This window comes from Mustela nivalis (genome assembly GCF_964662115.1).
Source record: "Mustela nivalis genome assembly, chromosome: 14".
Lineage (NCBI taxonomy): Eukaryota > Metazoa > Chordata > Mammalia > Carnivora > Mustelidae > Mustela > Mustela nivalis.
In genome coordinates, this window is record NC_139033.1 from 75837455 (window position 1) to 75864796 (window position 27342).

Genomic DNA, 27342 nt, shown 5'->3' on the forward strand with positions numbered 1-27342 from the left:
CTGCCCCTCCTCGTCCGGGATGCTGCTGCCGCTGCTGCGGAGTAGCTGCTTCCCTTCCTCCTCTCCCGGCGGCAGCGGCGGCGGCGGCGGCGGCGGCGGCGGTGGTGGTGTGGACGCGGGCGCGGGGAGCCCGCCGGCGGCGCAGCTGCAGCGCGGAGCCCACGGGCCGCCGGGGCCGCTCGAGCGGACGGACACCCAGCCCGGGGCCGACCCCCGGCGCGCGGCGGAGGCCGAGGGGGCGCCGGGGCCCGGGGCGCGGGGCCCGGGAGCGGGCGGCGGCGGGCGGCGGGCCGAGCGGGAGCCGTATGCGTGCATGGATCCGGGCGCCGCGCTGCAGAGGCGGGCCGGGGGCGGCGGCGGCCTGGGCGCGGGCTCCCCGGCGCTGTCGGGCGGTCAGGCTCGCCGGAGGAAGCAGCCCCCCAGGCCGGCCGACTTCAAGCTGCAGGTCATCATCATCGGCTCCCGCGGCGTGGGCAAGACCAGCCTGATGGAGCGCTTCACCGACGATACCTTCTGCGAGGCCTGCAAGTCCACCGTGGGTAAGGGCGCCGGGGCTGGGCCGGACCCCGGCTGGGCCCCTCCGTCGCCAGCGCTGCCCTTCCGCGGTGCCCAGCGCCCTACCGGCCGCGTTTTCTTTGCGTCTGTGAGCCTCTCCCCCTCCAGCTGGGTGGCCTTGTATTTGGTGGATGGGCCTCGGTGAAATTTAGGGGGAGGGGCGGCTCCAAATGGAAGTCCCTCGATCCTGTTCTAAAGCCAGACCGAGATTTTCGTGGTAGTCTCCACGCAGACTTGTCCTTGGGGCCTCCGGGCCGTGCATCCTCCCACGACGCAAACCCCTCACGCCCCTCCCACGGCCTGATCCCAGCTGGTTTTTGAACCAGCGTCCCCTCTCGCACCCTCCAAGGGCCGGTCATGAGACCGGGGTGATGCATTGGTCCCGTTGAGTTTTCAGGGACAGGGTGAGAATCTCTCCACGGAAACTCTTGGCCCTTCCATTACTCACCCAAGAAAAAGGGTGCTGCGAGGTGGGAAGCAGGCGGGCAGCGTAGTGAAGTTGAAGCTCTGCGCCTGGCGAAATGGCCAAAGTGGGTCATCTATAGCGAATCCCGGTGCTTAGGCTCGCCTTGTGAGAATCAGGGCTTATTTGCTAATTTTGAACTCACTTTTCCAATGCGCCGACATAATGAAGTTTGAAATTCCCTGCGGAGGCTCTGTGGAGAATATTAAGACTAAAACTACACCAAGTTTCTCGTTTTAACTGTCAATGCGGGTCAGAGGGACTTCAGCTGTACTTGTCGGTGACCTCAAATAACCCTGGGACTTGCTGAAATGGGGAGGAGTCTTCCAAAATCACCTAAGTGGGTGAAGTGCAGCAGTGAAGTAAATACGTGAGGTAACTCCAGGTCAGAAAGTATTTCACCCGCAGCATCTAAAATGGAAACTGCAGAGGGGAAGTTGTTTAATGAAGTCAGATGTAGGAGACTTGGTATGGAAGTTCGTCAGGTTGGTATGGGTAGTAGTTTTTTCCTATGGAAAACCCGTTAAAGCTGTCAAACCTAGAGCAACCACATAGATGAGCTAAGACTTAGAAAGAAAGGGCAGTCACCTTCAGTGATAGGCAGCAAAGGATCTCCCGCAAGGAGGTCCAAGAAACATTGTGTAGTATTAAATTTGAAGTACAGAATTAAACATATCTTCCGTGTTCCTGTGTTCCTGTCCACATACGTGGCCTTGTAACCAGGGGTAGCCAAGGCAGTACAATTTGGGGAAGAATGGTTTTTAAATGTAACAGAACTGTACATTAGAACATTTTCAATGTCTAATTGGGAAATAAACCCCCCAGATTTCATACTGTCTTTTTTGTTTCTCCTTTGAGAAGTGTTTTTCTTGGTCCTTTTTTAGAATGGACTATTTGGGAAATACTTGGGCTCTCCGTACCCATTGTTTTTAAAATGATAACTCCTGGGACCGTGATAAAACTGAGTAGCATTATTGTACCTGTTTTAAATATCCAGTTGGACCATATAGAGGATAGGGAGTTACTGAACGATCAAATGAGGTTTACATTGTTATTTTAGTACCTGGTGTAAATAGAGGTAAAGGCAGTTTAGTAGAAGTAACAGTGTTTGATGACTGCATACTTCAAAATATATAAAAATAAGGGATAATATGACTGCACTGTGTGGTAAAGAGAAATCAGCCCAGGCACTGATAGGTGGGGATAAATGAGAGGTTGGAGGGGTGGGGTGTGGATAGGAGATGGGCGAAGATGTGCTTTAGAGTGGGAAAGAGAAGAGGTGAAGAAGAGTTTTCTGAGCAGGCTAAGCAGTCAGTCGTGCAAAACCACCCCGCCCCCTTCACCGCCAACTGCAAGTACAGGCTTTCACTTGTACTTCTGATGGACCAGCCATAGATATCAGAGGTTCCCACAACCACCTCCTTAGGTCTGATTAATTTGCTGGAGCAGCTCACAGAACCCAGAGAAACCTTCTCCTTTGTAGATGACCAGGTAATTGTAAAAGGAGGTGATGCAGGAAGTGTTGTGGTGGTCCCTGGGGATGACTTTCTCCTCATATACCATGTGTTCCCCAGCCCTCAAGCTCGGAACCTGCGCTTTTGGGTTTTATGGAGACTTCATTACATAGGCATGGTTAAATCACTAACCATTCATGATTGGGCTCAGTCTCCATCCCCTTTACCCTCCTTGGAGCGGGGATCAAAAATTCAGGCCCTCTGGGGCACCTGGGTGGCGCAGTGGGTTAAAACCTCTGCCTTCAGCTCAGGTCATAATCCCAGGGTCCTGGGATCGAGCCCCACATCGGGCTCTCTGCTCAGCAAGGAGCCTGCTTCCTCCTCTCTCTCTCTGCCTGCCTCTCTGCCTACTTGTGATCTGTCTGTCAAATAAATAAATAAAATCTTAAAAAAAAAAAATCAGATCATCTAATCACTTAGTTGGTTCTGCTGACCAGCCCCCATCTTTTCGTGACCTAGGGGGCATTCCACAAGTCACCTCATTAACATACCAAAAGACACCTTTATAATTTGCTCCCTAGAAAATTCCAAGGGTTCTAGGAGCTCTGACTGGAATGTGGACAAAGGCCAAATATATTTCCTAGTATAAATCACAGTCTCACGGCCACATTCTGGGAAAGACTCATTAGTAGACCTTAGGAATAAGGCTTCAAGACCTTGACTGCCATGCTAAGGAGCATGGACCTTATCCCATAGCAACTGGAGCTGGAAAGGCCTCTGAATATAGCATTGGCATGGAGACAGTGAAACTTAATTTGGCAAGATTGCATAGGATATTTATTTGGGAATGATGAAGAAACAGGAGGCAAGGACACCAGGCAGTTTGGTTCTCTTTCCTCCTGGCAAACATAAATATATACATTTCACATATCTCCCACGCTGCTACCATTGTGGGGTTCCTTATGTGGTTGGGTTTTTGTCTTGCTCATTTTTGTTTCTTCCAAACATAGCCCATAGTTCTTGGCTCGCTAACTGTTGATTAATTGTGGGAAGTTCAGAGAAAGTTGATAACCTCTGGTCTAATTCAGAGTACGAAGATACTTCAAGAATGCCAACTAGCCCCCCCTTCAGTCTCTGCCTCTGAGATGTTTGTTCCTTCTTGCAATCAGATCATTTACGGAGCATCTACTGGGCGTGAGGTACTATGCTACTGACTGGAGTTCCACTGCTAAAGGGGACGTGGTCTCCAGAAGTGGCTCAGAGCCTGTGGGGAACAGGATGACCCATGTTGGTAAGAGTGGTGATGGAGACGTGTGCAGAAGATTCGAGGAACGCACTGCAAGCCCCTCTCATACGGGCAGCAGGAAGAGGGTTTGTTGTCTACATGCTGTAAAGATGAATTCATTCCCCAAGTTCCTTTAGAAGAATGCTATTTAAATGTAGTGTTGGGTGTGGTGAACTGTGGTCGCCTCACCTGAATGCCTCCCGGCTGAGCAATTTAGGTCATGGCCAGTTGTCGTCCTGAGGCAGTTTTCCAAGAGTTTTAGTAGCAAGTTTGGATCCACGTAGAGGAAGATTCTCTTCCTCAGTGAACTTTCCCTGTCCGGCTTGCAGATGTGTGCTGCTTGTGACAGCAGAGTGTGGAAGAGACCCCGGGCCCCACACCAGGGCCAGGAAGTCTCTGAGCATGCGCCCGCCCGCCCACCCCGTGGGTCACTCAAGTGACGGCCTCATCTAGCTCAGAGAGGAGAGTGGCTCCAATAAGTGCCTGGTTACAGAGACTCAGATTCACTTGAGCTTTGTGTAAAAGAGTGTAGTGGAAATCCCAAGGGATTTGAGAGAAAGAACTTAATTTGTAAAATGAGTAAAATGTTGGTTTTTGTTTTTTGTTTTTGTTTGTATTGTTTATCAAATCCGAAGTTCATTTGGTTTAAAACACACACAAAATCCGCCAGGCCATGAAAGGCTAAAAAGACTATATTTACTTAAAGATATTTAAGTAAAAACTTTTGAAAGACTATTTAGTAATTGACCTGTTTAATGGAAATTGCCTAGGTGGAGTATTATTTTCAAGTGGGATTTTGTGTCCACAGAATTGAATTAGCCTGATATAACTAGCATAATTTGACAAGTCCTTTAAAAAGTACAAGGCAGGCGTGCCTGGCTGGCTCAGTTGGAAGACAGCTGTGTGACTCTTGCTCTCAGGGTCCTAAGTTTGAGCCCCACATTGGGTGTATAGATTACTTAAATAAATAAACTTTAAAAAAAAATACAGGAGCATTGTTTCGAAGTTTAGGAAGTGAAAACAAATTGGTTCTGTTGTAGAAATTTACAACTATCTGACATGCAAGAAAGCCCTTTAAAATTTTGTATTTCTTGGACTTTGTTTTATTTCTGAGTACTTGTTGGAAGCTAGCTATTAACTTTGTTTGAATTAAAATGGTTTTACCAGGTAGCATCCACCTTCACCCCTGCGCCAGCAGCATTGCATTCTAGAAAAAAACACTGGAGTAAGAATGAAGAACCTGGGCTTTTGATTTAAGGCTCTGTCACTAACTAGCTTGTGACTTTGGATACGTACTTTCCTTGTCTCTGCATACAAAATATAACATTCTTTTCGCAGTAGTTACTGTTTATTGAGCACTTACTATATCCCAGCAAAAGGGACACTGTCTGATCCTCACAGCCATCCTGCAATTTATTCCCATTTTATAGATGAGGAAGCAAAGTTTCAGAGAGGTAAGCACCTTACCCTCTGTGGCATAGCTGGTCAGGACCAGGACTATAAGTGAGTTCTTTCTGTTTGTTCCTTAGCTTACTCTAAGGTTTAAAGTTACTTTGCTCTGTGAAAATTCTGTGACTCACAATCAGACATCACAGAGTCCTTCAAGACTTAATGGAATCTGGTCCCCCTGCAGGCCTGGGAAGATGGCAAGATCGTTGACCTATGGTATCACTGAAATTAACTTTCTTTAACTATGCCGCTATCATCACCCATCACTTGCATTCTGGATTTTAAAATATGCCCTAAGAATTATATTTCTTACCTAACTATTCAGACATTCAAACATCTTCAACGTTTTACATATTTATTAAAATTTTCCAAAATTTTATATGTACGAATAGAGGGAAAGTAGGAGTAAGGCAGTCTAGACCAGAATTCCAATTTTCTCGGGCGGTTAGGTATCCCCCCGGCAGTGGAAGCCTGGGGCTGCCAGTTGTTCTATTTTGGCAACTAAAGACATTTTTGAAACTCTGCTGTTACCAACTTTTCAAAAAATAAAGGAATAAGAAAAAAAGGTAAAGTAGACAAAAAAATAATTAGGAGAGACATACTCTCAGAATTAAAAGTTCTCTGACTTCAGTTGCAAGGACCTTAACACTCTGCATTTTCCTCGCTGTGCAGCAGTGCAGTAGACACACCCCTCCCCCCCCACCCCACCCCCGCCGACACCCCGCCAACCTGGCTGGCCCCAGGAGTAAGTGCTCCTAGGTAATGGTGCTTCTGTCAGTCCAGAGTTAAGCCGAAGGTGCTCTGGGGACCCTGCTTCATGGGCAGGAAACTTGGTGGTACAGGTAGGGGAGAGTATTTTAGCAGGAAACAGGTGAACACTAAGCCCCTGCGGAAATGGCTTTCTGTGGTTCTGGCCTCGAGTGTTAGGGGACGCGCTGAGTGAAATGCAGCCCACGAGGGTCTGGTCAGCTTTACCTCATAGCAGTGAAAGCACCGTCAGGGGAAGCTGACTGCTTGTGCTTCATTCTGGAAACAGATCAGACTTTTTTGCCGGAAAACCCAGAATGAGCATCTACTACTGGATTGAAATTCTAAATCGTGTATTTTATTTTGCTCCTGTTTGCTCTTATGCAGTCTTCCACAGTCTTCCATGCCATGGCTGATCTGCCTAAGTGTTTTCACTTAAAAGAGAATTAGGGAGCATGGTCCAGAATTCCCACCCCAAGAGCCCAAGACCGAGAGCCTCTTCAGTGCTGTCTCACTGCCCTGCCAAAATGATGTAACACGATGACTCAGGGAGATGTGAGTGTGAAAGGAACAGATGCGGATGGTTAACGTTTCGTTTTTATACCAGCAGATGCTATGCATTGTCATTAGCTTGATTTATTTAATGAACTGGGTGCAAACGGAGAGCGTGTCCCTTCTTGTGGAATAGTTCGCTTTCAAAGAAAGTATGGAAATTTGGTTGCCTTCTGGTTGTTGAAGTTGAATAAAAATCTGTTTAAAGGCCTGACTTAAGTGCATTCAGCCTTTCTCTCCCTATGCCACACGGAAGAAGAAAGGTTTCATTATGCATGCTAGAGATCGAGATTCTTGAAGATTGCTTCTCTCCCTCCAGCCACGTAGAATGGCCGGGAGCCATCTGCTAGCAGATCTTAGAACTGGCTTCAGAAGGCAGAGTAGGCTCCTCTGAGAACTGTTAAGTCCAAAGTATTCTCCAGCCTTGAGTTCCAGGTACATTGTTCTAATTAAGCATTTGTTGGAATGTGTAAAGTAAATGTAGCTTTGTGTAATGCAGTCAGTCAGTAGGTATTAGCAGAGAGGCTGTTTGTATTTATTTATGTGAGACAACGCTCCGCTAGCCATTTTGTAGGGCACAAAGCTAGTGCTTCCTTACCCGGCTTGTCCTTTTTAGAAGGGCAAGAAACAGAGTCGTGGCAGCAGCCACAATAAAACGTTGGGAAAGAGATAAAATGCTATGTTGCTGTACTTGAACAGAGGAAGAAATTGATTATTCTCCTTTTGTCCTTTGATTGTACAGCTTTGACATTTGAAAAACCAAAACTACAGATCTAAAAAATAGTGCCCTTGATTGAATGTGATTATGTTTTTCAGAAACTCCTTATCCGTTAAAACCAGAAAACACAGCACCAGCTTAACAGAACACTGTATTCCATGGAAAACCTTCTCCTCCCTCTCCTCCACCCCACCCCCCCACCCAAAATCTGGCAGCCACCACTGTTTGGTTTCTGGGGCTTACATAATAATGTCTTCTTAGTTTGCAAAACTGAACAATAGCCCACAACTCCATCTCAGGCAGGCCTGTGGTAGAAGTAGCTGATGAATAAAATTCTCATTTTCCCACCTTCCTTTAGGATTCAGGACCCCCTGAGACTGAGCCAGGCCCCAGGTGAAGGGGTGTGCCCAGGCCTTCTCTCGTCCTCAGAAGCCTGCACCAGAACCTCGGGCCTGGGTGACTGTTAACCAATCACACCTACCGTCTTTCACTTTGAATTTTCAACTTCTAAAGAAAACCTCTCCACCTTCTCCTTGGCCACTACTCCTTCTAGAGAGGCCCCTCCGTCCCCAGTCCCCTCAGTGTGATAAGTGGAAGGAGTGGGTCTGAGAGGTGGACGCAGGGTCCCGGGTGGGAGGCCCCTCTCTCACACGAGCAGTCGTGTGTCTTTAAGTGAGCGACTTAAGTTCAGTTTCCTCATTCTTGGAAAGAAATAAGGAGGACTTACATGCTTTTCTTATTCCTGGTACAGGAATAAATGGGAGTGTAATATCTTGGGTACCTGGCCTGAAAGAGACCATTATAAGGATCGATTATATTCCCTTCTCCTAATTTATGCCATAGATGCAAAACCTCTGAAACACTCTACAAATGAATCTTTATCCTTTAGAGAGACATACTGAAATATATAGGTGAATGCGAAAATCAAAATGTAGGGGTATCTGGGTGGCTCAGTCGGTTGAGCATCTGATTCTTGATTTTGGCTCACGTCATGATCTCAGGGTTTTGGGATCGAGCCCCGTGTGGGGCTCCATGCTTTGTATGGAGCCTGCTAAAGGTTCTCTCCTTCTCCCTCTGCCGCTGCCTGCTTCCTACACATGCTCTCTCTCTAAAATAAATAAACAGATCTTTAAGAAATAAATGTAAACACATGACCCAGGTGAAGTGCAAAATGCATTTGACAGTCTGCATTTTTATGGACCTAATCTGAGTAATAGAGTAAGTTAATGTTTTGTGCATATGACGAAAGTATTACTGGTCCACTGTTGATCTTCTGGGGCTTGGGGTTTTTTCCCCAGATTCTCCTCCCCTCCCTCTATATTCTGTTCCTCTTAAGACCAAAGGCAAGTTAACTTTGCCTTTTCAGAGGGGTCTGTCTGTAACCGGGAGTAGAGGAAGCCTTGCTGGTGCAGGAACTGTTGTCCAAGGCAGCCAGCAAGCCTCACTCTTCTTTTTAAAAATATTTCCCTAGCAATGCAAAACTAATATAATCTAAAGATACGTTTATACCTTCCAGCTGTCCCGTCTGTGAGGCTGCACAGTGAGGTGGGAGGAGTGTAGCTTGGAGCCATCCACCAGGTTCAGATCAGTGCCCTTTATACTTACCTGCTTGGCGACTGGGCTGCTGCTAGCCCCTCTGACATCAGTGTCTTCATCTGTAGAATGGGGACAATAATACCTGCCCCATAAAATTGTTAAGAGGATATACTGCAGTGAATTAATGAACATAAAACCCTTATAATAGTACCGAAGCACAGTAAACAACATAGAAGAGTTCTTAATATTTGTATTAGGAAGGGAACAAACTCCCTCCTGTGAAGGTCTTTCCTACGTGTATATGCTTCGTGAAAATGCTTACCTGTTCTCACGGGCTTTGTGGGTGCACACACTTGCCTCCCTCCCTGCCTCTCCTTTGACATCGAACCCTTCAGATCATCCCTGACTCATGCACCTCGTGGTACCCCTTTGTTGGTCCAGTCAAGTGCACGGCTCCCTCTTTGCACTGCGTGTGTCAAGGACAGGGAGACAACTGGCTGGCGCGTCCAACTTGGAATGATAGGATAACTCTTAACTGATAGGATAGAGCCTTCATGTCCTTGGCCCAGTGAGCATTTTTAATGTCATACCATCATTTTTCCATTTTAATACTAGTACCTTCTGCTGGGTATTTTACAGTCGTAGCACTTGGTTTCTCTTGCGTTGAATCGTCATTGAATCCTTTTTTTCTTTACATGGTGCTTTCCTCTGGGGACTTAGGTTGTACTCTCCTCTGGTAGGTGGTATTTGGGCAGAAGACTGGCCCCACGCGCTGGCGACTTGTTTTCCAATGTTAAATTGACCTCTCTCTGTGTGACTTTGACTCCTTTCTTAATTTATTTTCCCACTCTCTACTCCATGAAGACGCTGGAAATCCTCTCCCTTAGTAGAAATATCATGTCCGAGATCGAAGGACACCTTATAAAATCTGTATCCCTGGAAGAAAAGCCACTGTGTAAACTTAAGACCGTTATTTTAAAGTGGCAGTAACATCATAACCACTGTTTGAATGGAGACAAATTTAATTTCAAAGTCTATGAAATATTTCAACCTCTTGAAAGTGTTAAGTAAAATAAACTCAGATCTTGGGGTTATAGGGGAGATGGGCAAAGAAGTAAAAGGGGAGAAGTCCATTCAGCTGTCCTCATAGGTGGATCCTGGCGTTATTTTTGCTTTTATGTGTTTAGCTTTTTGCTGGAAAGGAATGTGAAGAAAGAGGCTTCTGTTTATTTTTGCCATTTTCATTTTTTGTAACTTCTTATAGCCTGACAGAGAGAACTATGGTAATGTTTTAGAAATGTTTTGCCTGAAGGGGAACTTAGAAATCTTATCAGCAGTAAATATGCCAATTCTTTATGCTATTGCTAAGGTTTATGAAAGACAAATACAAAGAAGGCCAAGTGCAAAGTTAAGCTTTGTTCTTTTACAGCTCAGTTAGGGTGGTTCTGGGTCATTTACAGAACATTTCACACCTTCCCTTTTTATGCATGCATATGACATTCATTATAACAAGTTTTCATTGTGGGCAGTGTTATAAATTTGAATCTAGATCCTGCCACTCAGCTAGCATGTGAGATGACCTTAAAGCAAAGCACCTTGACCTCTCTCCACACTGGTGTCTCCCTCTGTTAAATGAGGATAATAATGCCCACTTCATTGGGCCGCCACAGGATCCCGTGTCAGCACAGAGGGTCTGACAGATGTCCACTATCATTGTTGCTGAAGAAAAGTAAGATCAAGAAGACATGGTGACTCAGATAGAACCATCTGTGCCCATTGATACAGGAATTATAGCTCTGTGAATTGTGTCCTTTCTGATGAAAATATTTTTACAAAGACTTTTATAGCATTAGTAAGCTTAAAGGTATCTCCTGTTGCTAGAATAATTCACTTATTGGACCACTTCCCATATAAGTGACTGAATCAACGATTACCATAATAATCCCCTGCGGTGAGGGCATGGAGGGAGAGAGTATGAGCTTATTAGGACTGCCCCGTCCTTTAAGGACTTACCATCAACAATTGGAATTGTAGGAGAAATGAAACACTCTTGTTTCTAGGTGACTTTATGTGTCACCAGACCCTCAGGACATCTGTCTTTTTCCTTCTTACTAAGAAGGAAAAAGAGTTTTTTGAGTTTTATTGTATTGTTTTGTTTGTACTGATCAGTCCTGAATTTCCTTAAGCTTTCCAAGAAGAGTCAGCATTTCTCCTTATGTGTCCAATGTTTGGTAGAGAAGGAGTGGCTTTCATCGATCAGATTTCATTGATCAGATTGATGGAGTTGCTGTTGTGTGTACCAGGTTGTATCCTAGACTGCAGGGAGTCAGAGACGACTGTATCCTTGGGGAGGCACAACACAACAAAGAAGGGATAGGACAGTTCAGGTCCAAGAACAGAGTGCACACTTGGGTCTTGGGGGCAGGCAGAAGGGTTCAGATGGGGAATCACCTGGGACCAGAAAGGTTTCTGGACAAACAAGGAGGTGCTCTAAGAAGAGAGAACAGCAAAGAAAGGCACTTCTTTGCCAACTGCGTGGGCTGGTCATTTAGGTCAGTATGACTAAGCCCTTTGAGGGCAGGGACTGTCCCCATCAATTGATGGTAGGGCTGATGGCTTTCCCTGGTCATTGGGCTACCTGTAGGAAACAGGGTTTTCAACAAGGGCCACAGATGGAGATGCCACTCTTTTTGCCCCTTGCCTGTTCCTAAACATCGGTCCTAGCAGCTCCTTGGGCCAGCTCTGTGCTGACCGTTCCTGAAATGAATCCGCTGAATATTTGAGGCTGTGGAAGACTTACTACCTTCTATGAAGGATTATTATAACTTCTCTGACATGCAAATCTTAAAATAGGCAACTCTGAGATTTTTTTCTTCATGTAAGATGGTTTTTAGAAACATTTAGTTGTTAAAAGCCATAAGCTGGAGTAAGTTTCCAGTTGTTACAGGCTACTGAATGGTGGTTAAATGTGGTAAAGGATATGGCATTCGAGAGAGAGTGTTCTTTTAATGGGCTCTTTTCTTTTATGGGGTTTTAGATTTAGCCAAGGGCTATTTTTCTGGTTTTTTTGTGAAGTTGTCATTAATCTCACTGAGACTAGACAGTCTTCAATTTGGCTCAGCAGATTCTTAATCCTGTTCACTGTCGATTCATATTCGTTTTGTTTTCCTATTAAATTAGTAATGTACTTACTGCCACATGGTGATAACATTACCGCTTATTTCCTGATTCTGAACACTGACAGCCTTAGCTTTTACCTTTATTCATTAGACTTTGTGGTTACAAAGGATTGTTCGTAAAAATTGCCTAAGTTTTTCAAGTAGGTTGAAAAAGAGTGTCTGACATATTCAGGCTGAGAGTGATTCTTGAGAGGAAACAGCCTAATCAAAACAAAAATTACTGGTGCTGGCTGTCTTGAGGGCTTCTTTCAACTGACCTGAAGCAGAGCTCACCAAAGAGGAATCATCTGCCAATTCTTTTAACAAAGTAGCAGCCTCTGTAACAAGTTTTACCGAAGTTACAGCCCCCTTAGCTGAAACTTAAAAAAACGAAACAAATCCAAAAACCCACAAGGTATCTGGAAACAAAATAAAATAAAATAGTGGTCATGACAAAAATAGGAATTTGATTTGTAGTTTGCTATCACAGAGTAACACGATGAGGCCCTCACTGGAGTGGCTGTTTTGTCCTTAAGCTGTGTGTGTGTGTGTGTGTGTGTGTATTTAAAATCAGAACGTAACTGTGTGTGTGTGTGTGTGTGTGTGTGTGTGTGTGTGTGTTTAAAATCAGAACATAACAAATATCTCCAGGCTGTTTCTTGTGCCTTGCAGAAGAATATCACTTTAGTGACGTTCTTCCCTATGGTTGAGTCATTCAGGAACTCTGAGGATACTGGTAGTCCACAAACACGCTTCCTGTTTCAAGGCTGGTTTCGAGTGTCGTTTGAGTTTGAAGAGCAAATCGGTTCTAGAACTGAAAGTGAGATGGAACTAACCAGCTTTCACTCCGTGGCATTTGATATGATGGCTGGTCTAAGAGATTCAGAATTAAAACATTTTCCCTAGCTCTGTTCTCTTGTGACAGTTTATATTCCTGCCATTTCTCTTCATTGTACAGACCGAGAGCTGCCCTCCCCAACCCCGGGTTGTAAACATGTCTTTCTGTATTGCAATGGTATCTGCAGTGTGTTACTAAATATAAAAGTCAGTCACATGTCTTTCGCTTCACCTCAAGAACATCATCTGACTTTGCAGTGCTGCAACAGCCTTGAGATGGAGAGCCCAAGAGGGGGTCCTCACCCACTGGGTGGCTGCTGAGCCCTCACTGGCAGCTGCGGGCCCCTGCCCGTTAAGAGGCCTGGCAGCACAGCGACCCTGGATCCCAAGAAACAGGCAGGAAGTGGTTCCTGGAGGGAGTGTTTCTAACTCTCAGATTCCATTGGCATCCCTTTGGTTTGTTTTTGTTAGTTGAGAAAATGGTGTAAAAAAACATTGTTTTGAAATCTACAAGTTTTCAGGGCGCCTGGGTGGCTCAGTGAGTTAAAGCCTCTGCCTTTGGCTCAGGTCATGATCCCAGGGTCCTGGGATCAAGCCCCACATTGGAGCTCTCTGCTCGGTAGGGAGCCTGCTTCCCCCTCTATCTGCCTGCCTCTCCGCCTACTTGTGATCTCTGTTTGTCAAATAAATAAAAATCTTTTTTTAAAAATTAAAAATTAAAAAAAAATAAATCTACAAGTTTTCTATAATTGAGACCTGTATCAGGTAACATATACAAATGAAAATTTGGTTTAAAAAGTTACTGAAGCTTTAAGAGCTTAATTAGGAAAGGACAGTGAGTGATACATGATGTTTTGTTCAGTGTTAAAATCTGAGGTCCTCACCCGTGAATAAAAATTAAAATTGGGTATGTTAGCCTGTATAAGTAAGTCTTTTAAAAATAATTCCTATTGTAGCTGTTGACAATGTAATAAAGAAGTCCTGTTTATATATTAACTAAATTTGTTGTGAATGCTACAGAATTTGGTAAGATAATTTCTAAATTCAGGCTGAGACTGTTTGAAATTAAGGTTGTTCCCTCCAGGGGTGCCTGGGTGGCTCAGAGGGTTAAGCCTCTGCCTTCGGCTCAGGTCATGATCCCAGGGGCCTGGGATCGAGTCCCGCATTGGGCTCTCTGCTCAGCAGGGAGCCTGCTTCTCCTCATCTCTCTCTCTGTCTGTCTCTCTGCCTATTTGTGATCTCTCTCTCTGTCAAATAAATAAATAAAATCTTTAAAAAAAAAAAAAAAAGGTTGTTCCCTCCATTTCCTATAAGAATTTCCCCCAGTGTATCATTCTTTTTAAACCATTCAATTGTTAATGTAATTACCAAATGCATTTTTTAGTGGCTTTTATGCTGAACTTGTAGTAGTGATAAATCATACTACGTTTAACAAATGCTACATAGGTAGTTCTTGGTAAAACATGGCGTAGGTTGATTCATTCAGTTGCCTGTGGAAGCCTAGACTCGGCGCCAAATGCATTGGTGGACTTCTGTTTTCCTTTTAGGATTTAGTGACAGGTTTTTTGTTTTACTGATAATGATACAAAAGGTACAAATAGGATTCTTTTTTATGGAAAATTGATCTTTATTTTTTGCTTCACTGTCATTTGTTTTATTTGCAGGTGTTGACTTTAAAATCAAAACTGTAGAGCTAAGAGGAAAGAAAATCAGATTACAGATCTGGTAAGTGGGGGATCCACCCCCAGTAACCACCATGTGTGTTCACAGTCTGTACGCCTGTCTAATAAAATTAACTGTCCAAGCTGGCTTGCCTCTCCTACTTTTCCTCTCTTGCTCATCTTTAAATAAAATGAACAGTGAGAAAATTTAGAAAAGACTACTTATTTCATCCTTCATTTGCACCTGGGGAATGGTGAAAAAAGAATGTTACCTTAATAATAGCTAACTGGGGACTCAGTGCCTCTTTCCCAATCATTTGTATTCATAGCCAATTTGTCATCCCCAAGGTGATTGCCCCAATGATTGTCTTCACATTTTTAAAGTGATTTTGTTTGATAGTATGCAAAAAAAAAAAAATTGCAGCCCGTTGCTGACCCAATCTGTGCGGTTTCAAAGCGGACCACCCATAGATGGTTCGGGGGCTGCCCGGGGTGGCGCCGTGTGAGCACCGCGGTGGGACACACATGCTCCCGCTGGCCGCGTGGCTCATACCGCATGACATGAGCCCCGCCTGTGCCAGCTGGGAATGCATCCAGAGCCCCCAAGAGAAGCCCCTTCTCACAGTGTCACGGGTGAGCAGCTAAGGTCGCCGTAGGGGACCTGCGGGGCACTAGGAACTGGCTGTGGGCACCCAGCAGCCCACAGGCGGCCCTAGAAGCCCACCCGCGGGCCGCAGAGCCCCTCTGATGCTGGCTTCAGCGTGGCGCCGCCGAGGGGCTCTGGGATGCCCTTGTGTTGGTCACATATGCTGCCGTGTACTCAGCCTACTAACTCCTCTGCAGGTCCACCTCAGCTCTGAATGTTTGTCCACCATGTGTGTGTTTGCTTTCATCTGCGTTCCTTGCTCCTCATCTGTGGCATCATCGGTCACCTAACGCTTGAATGTTAATGCCATGCCTTCATTCTCCGCCCGCGCCCCTGGGTGGGCACTGCTGCCCACCAGAGGGGTCTGAGGTAATGTCTTTGTTTGGTCTCCTGCCGCTGTGTGACCCACCATAAGGACTGTTTGGGTGTGGGAGTGTGGGGGCTTGGGGGTTTGGGCTTTGGTTTGGCTATGAAACATTAACACTCTTGCCTAAATACTTAATGACCAAACAAATGGGTATTTCTTACTTTAGTAGCCCTTTTTTTGAAAAATCTGCTGCCCAATTTTTAAGCTCTGGAAGGGACAACAAAGTATCTTCCCCATGAGCTGTTGTTTCTGATTGTAAGCTCTCTCAGGTAAAGACCACCTCTCAAAGGACTACTCCGGTGGTTCATCTCTGCCTAGCACCTGTGGATGAGATCCTATCTGAAGGGCATTACTGAACAGAGGGTGATGAAGCGAATATTAGGCCATCTGTGGAGCTTGTTTCATGAGTGACGGCAGTGCCTAGGTGATGACATCATGGCCTGGCTAAGCAGATGTACCTTAATTACTGAATTCATACTTCAGTTTTCATCTCAGGCAGTAGTAATCTGACCTATAAAAAGTATGTTCAAATGTCCTGTGGCTCCCTGGAATTCAGCCCACAAAGACTGTCTGTGCCCATGACATTGGCTCCTTCTGGAATCTCGGGACAGTGCCTCTGAATATCTCTAAGAGGGCCTCACTTGTGACTCCCACCTGTGGGGAAAAGCATGCTGGGACAGTTCTAGGAAAGGCACAGGACACTCCGAAAACCATTATTTCTCTGGGAAGTAAATGCATTCCCCCGCAAAACTGCTCTGCTTCTCCGTGACTCTACTGAAGAATACAACTGAGGAAAGAAATCGAGATTTAGTGACTGTATTGAAAAGTTGATTACGGGGCACCTGGGGCAACCTGAGTTGGTTAAGTGACTGCGTTCAGCTCAGGTCATGATCCTGGAGTCCTGGGATCGAGTCACACATCAGGCTCCCAGCTCCACAGGGAGTCTGCTTCTCCCTCTGACCTCCCTTCTCATGCTCTCTCACTCTGTCTCTCTGTCTCTCTCTCTTGCAAATAAATAAAATCAAAAGAAAAGAAAGAAGGAAAGGTTGATTACACGTTTTCCACCAGGAACATTCCAGTGATTCAGTGAAGGAGGAGGACATACGTTTTCCCAAAGGGGTTTTCAGCAGTGAATAACACATCCACAAAATGCCCGCCACTTGTTAATCACACAAAACTCAAAGCCAGATTGTTGTCATCTGAAGCATTTTGTGTAGAGGTTTAAACATTTCCTTCATTATTGTTAACGGAGTAGATAGAATGCAAGTATGGGGGTTGAGGCTCACTGCTTAAAGGAACACAGGACTCATTTCAGAGAAGCCGCGCTCGCACCGTTGCTGTCATAGTCTGCTTTGTTGCAAGCCCGCACTTTGCTGTCGCAGTTGATGACCCAGGAGGGGCCAGGAGGGCTCTTCAAAGAGCCTCAGTAGCCTTGCTCTGCTAAGAATAGCTGTGCTCTGATTTTCTAGAATGATAGTCCATGGACATTCCCAGTTGGTTTTCACAGAGATCTGATTAGAAGAAATGCATTTTTTTTCTTGATGATTTCTGGATATAGCCGAGCTGAGGAAATACTAACCAGAGGTTCCCAAAAGTTTAAGATACCGAAAGCTCCAGATGGCATTGTCACACTTTTACGTGACATTTTATATCATTGCCATATTTTCAGTCCCTTGATTATCTGTGGCCAGAAAAAAAGACTGTTTTCTCATCTCTGTGCTTAAAAGTGCTTTTTTGTGTAAGTGTAGCTAAAACAGTGTGTGTTAGCTAGAAGACTGCTTCATGAATCGACATTCAGATGCCATCCTGAAGATTAAACACCGGGAATTAACATGCATCATATAAGGGCCCCACCGACCTGTACAGCACGTCTCAGTCTTCCCTGTGGGGGACTTTGGTTTTAGCCAACTTTCTTATGTCGACATCAAGGCTTGCTTTTCGTTCTCTGCTTGAAAGAAGTGAGGACATTTCGTGTGCAGAAATTGATTTCTGCCCTGCAAATTAATAATTACGTCTATAAGTGGATGTATTAAATACAAGTAAGAATCTCTAAGTTTTCAAAGCATGGTCTTATTACAAAACTGGGGAAATAGAATTGCAGGAGTTCTTCAGTTTGCACCAAAAAGCAGAGAGAGAAATAATCACCGCATATTCCAACAGCAGCAGATGACAATTTAGCTGACATTAGTACACTGCAAATCTCAAGAAATCCTCTATCACGACAGTGAAAACTCGGGTTTATGGAGATAAAGAGGAAATACTAGGATTCTGCATCTTCACAGAAAGACAGAAGTATGATCACTGCATTGGGGCCTTAGCAGCTAATTTTTGAGAAGTAGGAACTCGGGTGCTTGCGACTTCAGTGGTACTGGCGCATAGGAGATCTGTAATCAGTACTCGCTGAGCTGTGTCTGCATTTCATTTCCCTGCTCTTTGACCGTATGTGATAGCAGATAATTTAGTAGGGGAAATAAGTTAAGCAGAAGAGCTTCAGAGGAATAGAAGACAAAAATTTGCATGAAATGACCCACATATTTTGGAAATAGAGGACAGTCTCTCAAAGGAAGATGCTTTTCTACCTCAAGCATTCAGAGCTGGAAACAAGTAGACGGAATTTAAGGAATGACCTTAAATGGGAGTGGCAAATTGATTAACGGTTCCTCTTTGGGGTTTTTGTAAACTGTACTTACTGGCTCAGTTATTTGTGTTAGAATGATTGCCTCTGATTTTGCATTTTGAGGTTTGCCCTCTTCTCTGTGTCTGAATGAAAACCAACAAAGATCGCTAATTTCTTAATGTTTCTGAGATTCCTGACTGCCTCACCCAGGCGACAGGTGTTTTTAACTTTATGAGAAATGCCCTTTATTCTCCCTATCATTCAGCTGTTGGCTTTTTTATTATTTATTTTTTATTCTAGAAATCTGCTGTACAACTTCATGCCTATACATAACAATATTTTACACACAAATAAAGGAGTTAAAGGATAGTAGGTTTTATGTCAGGTCATCTTACCACAATAAATAAAAGCATTTAAAATTAGGGGCACCTGGGTGGCTCACTTGGTTAAGCGGCTACCTTCAGCTCGGATTCAGGGTCCTGGGATCAAGTTCCGCACTGGATTCCTTGCTCAGTGAGGAACCTGCTTCTTCCTCTCCCCTGCCTGCTGTTCTGCCTACTTGGGCTCTCTCTCTGTGTCAAATAAAAATTTTTTTTTAAAATGGTTAAATTAAAAAACCATTACTTCAGGGCACCTGGGTGGCTCAGTGGATTAAGCCTCTGCTTTCAGCTCCAGTTGTGATCTCAGGGTCCTAGAATTGATCCCAACATCAGGCTCTGCTCAGCAAGGAGCCTGCTTCCCCCTCTCTCTCTGCCTATCTCTCTGCTTATTTGTGATCTCTCTCTGTCAAATAAATAAATAAAATCTTTTAAGAACAACAACAACAAAAACCCATTCATTACCTCTAATTTCACTGTTTTTGAGCCCCCAGTGTCTAGATTCTGATTCTTTGAATGTGTGCAGAAATTCATGTCAGTTGAATTGCACTAAACAGCCAGATTAAAGTTGCTTAGAATAAAGGTTTATTCTATTAAATTATTAAAGTACTATGCTAACCAAAAATTTTAAAGTAGAAAAAGGTATAGTTTTTTTTGACTTTTTAAAGAAATGAGATACTGTTTCTTAACAGTATCCGAACAGCACAGCATATTTTTTTTAAAGTATTAAAAATATTTGATCAGATCCTAATTTGATCAAACCATAACTTGTGATAGACTGGGAAACCATGCTCTCAAAGATTTAATTCCTTATTGATTCAAAAGTATTAATTATAGGGGGCGCCTGGGTGGCTCAGTCACTTAAGCATCCAACTCTTGATTTTAGCTCAGATCATGATCTCAGGGTTCTGGCATCGAGCCCAGCGTCGAGCTTCACACTGGACATGGAGCGTGCTTAAGATTCCCTGTTGCCCTCTCCCTCTGCCCCATCCCCTTCTAAATAAAAGTGTTGGTTTTTTTTTTTTTTTAAAGATTTCATTTATTTAATCAATAGAGACACAACAAGAAAGGAAACACAAGCAGGGGGAGTGGGAGAGGGAGAAGCAGTCTTCCCTCTAAGCAGGGAGCCTGATTCAGGGCTCGATTCCAGGACCCTGGGATCATGACCAGAGCCGAAGGTAGACGCTTAATGACTGGGCCACCCAAGCACCCCTAAAATATGTATATTATATCCTTGTCTCCCTAGGATTCCAGAAATAATTTTAATCATTGATTCCTTGTGTAAATGCAATGGTACCTGAATCAGTTCCTTCTTACTAACCTTGAAGGTGCAGTGCCCATTAGTGTGGTCTTTAAAAGTTTTTTAGGAATCTTGAAGAATTCAGTCCCCATCCATCCTATTCAGTTTTCCAGGTTTGGGGCATTTTAAGTTATTTTGTCTTGAAGTGGCATCAGCTCCCCCGTTTTGAACATGTAAACTTCATTCAGCACCTGCTTACTGACAGCCTGCTACGGGCCAGGCACCCTGCCAGACCCTGGTGGACAGAAACAGACCAGCCTTGGCCCTCTTGGACCTTCCGGTCAGAGGCAACTGGGGATTCTTATATCCTCTGGAACAAAGCAAATGGCTTTGCTTTATGTGAAAATGAATTTGGTAACAAGCTTTTTTGTGTCTTTGGCATAACAATGCCATCACTAATGTGAATTAATTTGGGGGCAAGACCAGTGTGAATAAAGCTGTAAATTACAACACAGTTGCCAAAGGGAAGGGTACTTTAGGGAAACAGTCCCACAAAGCGCAGCTCAAGGAAAGTAGTGTTTGATCAGATGCATCTGGGAAAAGCTGTGCGTTCTACCTCTCGGAAACCCACACACTGTCATTTTGGGAGGCCTTGAATGGCCTTGCAGTGAAGAATCCTATTTTCAGTGCCTTGGCCCCCAGTAGTGTTACTGCAGGACCCACCGGTCTCATATGCGCCCCCGGGAGTGTGCTGTGAGTTCAGGGTCTTTGGGAAGAGCTAAATTACATTATCTTTAGAGAAATTTGTCTCCAGATCAGAAGTCCTGCTCCGTTGAGCTCATTCATAAATACATGATGGTTTTCAGCAGTTTCTTGGCTTATTAGATGGAGAAAATAATGTCTCAGCCAGCTGCTGTACACTGTTCATGAGTTTACATCATTCTTCATGTTGAAATGATCGACTTCAGCCTGGAGAATAAATACAACTTCTGGCTTTTAAAGTAGCAGTCAGACAGTAATGAACTTTACCATATTTGAAAACCTATTCCCTGCCCCCTTTGGCCCCTTTTTTATCTTAGAAGGATTAAGACAGTAACAAGACTGATTTTTTAGTACTTTTCCTTAGCGAGCAACTCTTGGTCATCTTCTCAACAAAGTCAGATATAACCGTTGATGTTGGTTAAGCGAGAGTTGGGGGTGGGGGGATGGCACCTGGCTGGCTCCATTGGTAGAACATGTGACTCTTGATCTCAGGGTTGTGCGTTCAAGTCCCACGTGGAACACAGAGATGAGTTTATTTAAAAAAAAAAAAGTGTGTACGGGTTACACTTTCCATCATTTTACATTGTTTTCTTATTTTCAAAATCTTGGTTTGAGAGAAATTGGGACTGTCTTTGTCTGAATGTAACTAACTCAGAAAAACTACCTCTCACCCCCTACCCCCCACTAATACTGATGCTTATGGATGGACAGGACTAGAAGCAGCATGCAGGGGGTGGGGCATCCGTGTTGGAAGGTGGAGCTGCTCCCTCTGGTCACTGTGTGGGAGCTGACTGTTGCTGCTGTTTCATAGGGACACAGCAGGTCAGGAGAGATTCAACAGCATTACCTCAGCTTATTACAGAAGTGCCAAGGGGATCATACTAGTATATGATATCACGAAGAAGGAGACTTTTGATGATTTGCCAAAATGGATGAAGATGATTGATAAGGTAGGTGTTGCATTTTCCTGTGAGAACCTGTATTAATCCCATAGACCGAAAAGCCATGGCCTCAAGCCTCAAGGCCCCGTGAGGTGCTCAGTTTGTGGATCTGCTGAGGTCGAAATATAACGCTCTGCCCCCTATTATACTTTTGCTTTTTGCCTTTTTGTGAACAAGTGCTCTTGTTTCTCGAGTACTCTCGAGTACTTCCCATGCTTGTGCCGCAGCAGCCTCACTAGATGGGCGCTGTTCTGCTCCCGTACTCCACACAGAGACGGAGACCGAGACCTTGAGTGACTCGGCCAAGGTCACACCATTCAGGGGCTTTATTTTATTTTATTTTTTTAACTTAGAAATGTAGCTTAACTTTTTTCCTGAATGTAAGATTAATGATACCTTGTCACGATAGAAAATTTGGAAAATCAAGCACAGAAGTAAATAAAAAATGTATACTTTTGCTGTTCTGAAAAATCAAACTGAATCCATATTCCATGTGGTTTTAAAGCCTACTTAGTTCACTGAATGTTCTGTCATGCCAGCTTTCCTGTGTCTTTGAAATTTCTTCCAAAGTATGCATGATTTGGGTGTTTTTTTTTTTTTTTTAATGGCTGCATTCTTTTTATGTACCTTAACTTATTTCATTCTCCATCTATTTTGTTGGACTTTCTTCAGTTGATGGTCATTGTAAGTATAGGGCTTTGCCTGCGATGTAAATCATTTGCTTAGGATAGATCCTTAGAAATTACTGGTCAGAAGCTCAGAATACCTGTTACTGCATTACGCTCCAAAGCCCCGTGTGGACTGTGTCAGACCCCGCCTGCGTCAGTCCTGCCAGGGGCGGGGTGGGGGGTGGGGTGTGGGGGCGGGGCGGGATGGGGGTGTGGATGAACACAATGATAGCAATCAGCAGAGTGGTGTACGTTACCTGTCAGGATACGACAGTGCCCACCTTTGAAATGCAGCTTCTTCTAAAACTCCACAGTATGCTTCAGAAGATGCAGAACTTCTCTTAGTTGGAAATAAGTTGGACTGTGAAACTGACCGAGAAATCACCAGGCAGCAAGGTGAAAAGGTGAGAGGAATGGGGAGTAGAGGGGACGTCGCTGTCCACACTGCTGTGCCGTCTGCCGTTGGGAGACTTTTTTAAGGAGATTTTTTTAAATGATGAAATAATTATACAATCACGTCCATCTCCTTTGTTTGGACTTAAAGGAGCAGGAAGTTTTAAAAATTGTTTCAAAATGGAGCGGGGGTGGGGGGGGAGTGGAGTGTCCACATCAGTATATGTGGCATTGTTCTCTAACCCACCATCTCCTACAGAGAAACGTTTTTTAAGCCGTAAAATTGCTTTCATGATTTGCCCTGGGGTATTGTAACCTTCCGTGGAGAACCAGTGATATTCCCATTGTAAATGTCAGGTGCATCAGCGCTCTGGAACTTGAATGTCCCCACGTCACCTCAGGGATTTTGTTCCACGTCGTTCCTCACTCACCCTGGCGGGGTTTGCCCCATGTGCCTACTTACCCACCTCGAGGGTGTCGCACACGCGAACTCTGTTGGAGCCTAGATGGGGCTCGGCAGACCTGGCCCATCCCTCCCTTCAAGCAGGAGCCCACGCTTTGGTTGCCCCAGTTACAGGCCCCCTGGCCACCTACTCCATTGTGTGGCACCCCCCCCAAAAGAAATCATGACCCTGTGTTCTTAGTTCGCACAGCAGATAACCGGAATGCGGTTCTGTGAGGCAAGTGCCAAGGACAACTTCAATGTGGACGAGATATTTCTGAAGCTTGTTGATGACATTCTGAAAAAGGTAAAATAATGATACCAGGTAGCTATCTCGTGTGAGACCTGTTGTTCCCTTTACAATGTCTCGGTTGAGAATGTTTGACTTAGAAAGGGAGACAGGGAACTTACTCAGAGGTGAAGAACCAGGTGAGGTGGTTGCCTTGGCTGGAGGCCTCCAGTTGTGGCAGCCGCCATGTCCGTGGGGGGCCCCACCGAGTCCAGTGTTGGCATCTCGTAGGTGTGCTGAGCCCTGAAGATGGTTTGGTGAAGTGACTGGAGCAGGTATAACAGTGTGCCATGTTTATTTAACATTTCCTTTTGTTCTTTCCCCATTTTCCCACAAAAATTAAGACACAGGCAGTGGGGACCTCCTGGAGCGTGCAGGTGTCTCAGGAGGGAGCCCCTGGGTCCTACCTCGCCCTCCATGCTGTGCTCCCCGCGGGGCCCAGTTCCCTTGCCTAGGCCTTTCTGTGACACTAAGCTGCAGGAAAATTGCTGGACAGCTTTGCTGAACAGTTTCTTCAAGCATCTTTAGGCTTAAATTCAGAGATTTTTTTATAAGAACTTAGTTTATGTTATTACTACATATAATCTGCTAATTCAAACAATTCAGTAGCTTCTAATAAAACGATTGTTTATATAATTGCTAAGAGAAGTTAGTTCTTCCCTTAGTGATGGTAATAACCCCTAAGAATGCAGAACCATTTTTTCCCCTGAATTAATGCATTAAATTTCCATTATTACTAGGTTCTGTGAAAATACATGTTGTTGAGAGAAATCCATCTGGTTTCCTTTCCTTGGTCATAGGGTATGATTGAGACTGGCCAGGATTTGTGTGTGGCAGAGAACACCCTGAACCTGGTCCTCATTGTTTGGCTTCATACCTGAACATCTAATTAAATGATGATGATTAGAAACCTTTAGTAGAAATACTTTGCTCATATAGAATCGTGTCATCTGCAGAACTTCCAGATACATTGTCTTTTTTCCTTTATCCTTAAGATGCCTCTGGATATTTTAAGGAATGAGTTGTCCAATAGCATCCTCTCGTTACAACCAGAACCTGAGATCCCACCAGAACTGCCTCCACCGAGACCACACGTTCGATGCTGTTGATTTCCTACTTTGGAGACAAAGTGGAAATGATTCCTGGAAAGGGGAGAATGTTCTATTCTGCACTACAATCATTTTGACAATTTCCTTTCGCACTTTGTAATCCAAGTCACAGCTATACACTAACTTGTAAATATGCAAATATGCAATCCTGGGTAAGTTTGGGTTATGAATTACATATTTCCCTCCAAATTATTATATTTCATTCATTATCCCAGCATCTAGTGGACATACACTGGGAAACATAGTACTTCTAATATGAAGAATGGGAGAAATGAAAGGTATAATGTTTCTTGAAATAAATAATATAATTGTCCTCATTAATTATATTATGAGGACAGAAGATATTCTGATAAGAAGAAAGAAAGTGGTGCTTTGCTTACTGTTTTAAAGAAAATTTGTAAAACTAAAGACTTTTTGGGAAAAAAATAAAGCTATCATAAGTGCTTTTTCTTTATCTACAAGACATTTACCCCAGCTGTAGCATCTCTGAAGTATGGGAGTATTTCTGCCACAAAGCAAAGCTCCATTCATAGCCGTCTTTGAAGGGTATTTATTAATGTTATGTTATGGTAGAGTACTACTAGTTAGAGAGTAGGGGTTTGACTTGGTCCTGAGGCCGCAGAATCTCTTATGGTTTCCTAATGGACATACCCTGTGCTTTTAAGAACTACAAAGATTCAATAAAGAAAGAAGTGTTTTTGAAACTATAGAAGATTTTAAAACAACGCTGCTGTCCTAAACAAATCCTGTTTAAAGGAATTTTAAAGAGATACATTTTACTATATCAAAGAACATACATGTATTTACCTAAACATTCTATACCTTTGTAATGATAAAACTTCTCCCCTTTATGGTGAAGCTTATTCCTATTAAGCCTAGACTGTGTTCTTTTTTTTTTTTTTTTTTTTTTTTTTTTTGGTCTGATAATGAATTTGTGAACTCTATCTTTGGTATATCTTTTATTAAACTGCACTGTTTTGTTTAGTCAAAGTAAATAAGTAATTATGTATTTGAATAACTTGGCGTGTCTTGAGTGTTGTGATATGAAAAGCATTGTGGTCTTTCTACACTAATGAAGTGCAAATAAAATTTTGTATTTATGAATGACAGTTGAGTGGCCACATTCCTTTGTGTAATTACAAACTATACATCTGACTGTATTTTCCAAAACTTCACATCTTTTGAGCATTTTAGATGAGAAGAATACAGCATCCTCCACTATGGAAAACAGCCAGACTGCTTCTTAAAAGGTTAAACATAGAAGAACTATGACCCAGAAATTCCACCTCTAGGTACATACCAAAATAAAAATAGAAGGCAGGGACCCAAACTCAGACTTATAGAACAGTGTTCATAGCATTATTCACAATAGCCAGAAGGGGGAAACACACCACATGTCATCAACAGATCAGTGGGTAAACCTAAGTGATCTCTACATGGAACAGAATATTGTTCAACCTTAAAGGAAATTCTCACCCCACACCACAACATGGACGAACCTTGAGGACATTCTGCTCAGTGCAGTAAGCCAGGCACAGAATGACAGGATTCCAATGATATGAGGGACCTAGACGAGTCCAATTCATAGACAAAGTGGAATGGTGGTTGCCAAGGGCTGAGAGTAGGGGGGAATGAGGAGTTAGTGTTTAATAGGGACATTTTTTTTTTAAGATTTTACTTATTTGACAGGTCACAAGTAGGCAGAGAAGCAGGCTCTCTGCAGAGAGCCCGACACGGGGCTCAATCCCAGGACCCTGGGACCATGACCTGAACCAACAGCAGAGGAAATAGCGACAATCTTAAAGTTTGGGAAGATGAAAAAAGTTCTGGCAATGGTTGGTGGTGGTGGTTGTATGTGATGTGACTATGCTTAGTGCCATTCAAGTGTTGTATGCTTTACAACAGCTAAATACATATTTACTTATATATACTGTCCTCAAGAAAATGTTAACGTGACCTTTTCCAGGCCAACGATCAGTCATGGGTTCCGTGGATTAATTAGGTGTTACTGTCACACCTTCCCTCATGGCTCCGCTCTGATGCAGGGGTGGGACTGGGTTCACCAGACCCTCCTCTTCCTCTTAAGCCAGCTGATGGGAGAGACTTGAGGGACTTGGAAGGAGGAGGGATTTGCTTGTCACTTTCCTGTTCCCATCAGCCCCTGCAGGAATAACCCATGCTGGGCTTCCAGCAACCAGTGCTCCCCGCTCCCCGCACAGCACGCTGGGGCTGGGATAGGTAGGCTTCCTGCCTCCTGGGCCCCGGCCTGACCATCACAGCCCCTGCTGACCCCCTCCTCAGATGCCCGTCTGCCCAGTGGTTCCCGCCCCTGCTCAGCATCAGCACCTGCCAGGGTGGCAGCGCCCTCAGAAGCTCAGGCCAGGCCGGTAGGGGTCCTTTCTCTGAGCTCCAGAGTTTGGGCGACACCACCTCTTCCTTTTCACTTCCCCCCCGAGCTGACATCACTAGTGCTTCCTTCAGCTGTCATGGGATTACCTCGGGTTCCCTCTGTTGGGTTAGCATTTGAACAATGGTGTGGCTACTGTAGTTAGTCTTAACAATTTGTCTCCCTCTCTGATTTTGTCTTATTTTATTTTTCCCCTCCCTTCCCCTAGTTACTCTGTTTTATTTCTTAAATTACACATTACATATCAGTGAAATCACAGGATAACTGTCTTTCTCTGACTGACTTATTTCACTTAGCATAATACCCTCTAGTTCCATCCACGCCGTTGCAAATGGTAAGAATTTTTCATGGCTGAGTAATATTCTGTGTGTGTGTGTGTGTGTGTGTGTGTGTGTGTGTGTGTGTGTGTATTACTACATCTTCATCCATTCATGGAGGGGAGGGGGGTGGGAGGATGGGGTAGCAGGGTGATGGGCACTAAAAAGGGCCCTTGATGGAATAAGCACTGGGTGTTATTACAACTGATGACTCACTAAACTACCTCTGAAACTAAGAATATACTATGTATTAATTGAATGAATTTAAATTTTAAAAAGCACCATTAAATTAAATTGTTTTTAAGTGTGAAAGAAAAAAATGATGTGGCTCTTTTCCTGTAGTGAATCCCGG

The 27342-nt window shown here is 44.2% G+C and overlaps 1 protein-coding gene and 1 long non-coding RNA gene across 3 annotated transcripts; one reads left to right on the forward strand and one right to left on the reverse strand.

Annotated features, from left to right (window-relative positions):
* RAB12 (RAB12, member RAS oncogene family) lies at positions 1–25375 on the forward strand. The gene is made up of 6 exons (XM_082699332.1): positions 1–539; positions 14419–14479; positions 21236–21374; positions 22348–22437; positions 23071–23175; positions 24153–25375. The coding sequence occupies exons 1-6, from the start codon at positions 20–22 to the stop codon at positions 24264–24266; spliced, it is 1029 nt and encodes a 342-aa protein (XP_082555458.1). The 5' UTR covers positions 1–19; the 3' UTR covers positions 24267–25375.
* On the reverse strand, positions 6267–23064 carry LOC309848139. 2 transcript variants are annotated; one of them, XR_014302851.1, is made up of 3 exons: positions 22890–23064; positions 16070–16215; positions 6267–9695 (listed from the first exon to the last, which is right to left on the reverse strand). It is a non-coding gene; the product is annotated as an uncharacterized lncRNA (long non-coding RNA). The 2 variants fall into 2 exon arrangements; XR_014302852.1 differs by lacking the exon at positions 22890–23064 and adding an exon at positions 22315–22403.
* Positions 25376–27342: the final 1967 nt, after the last annotated feature.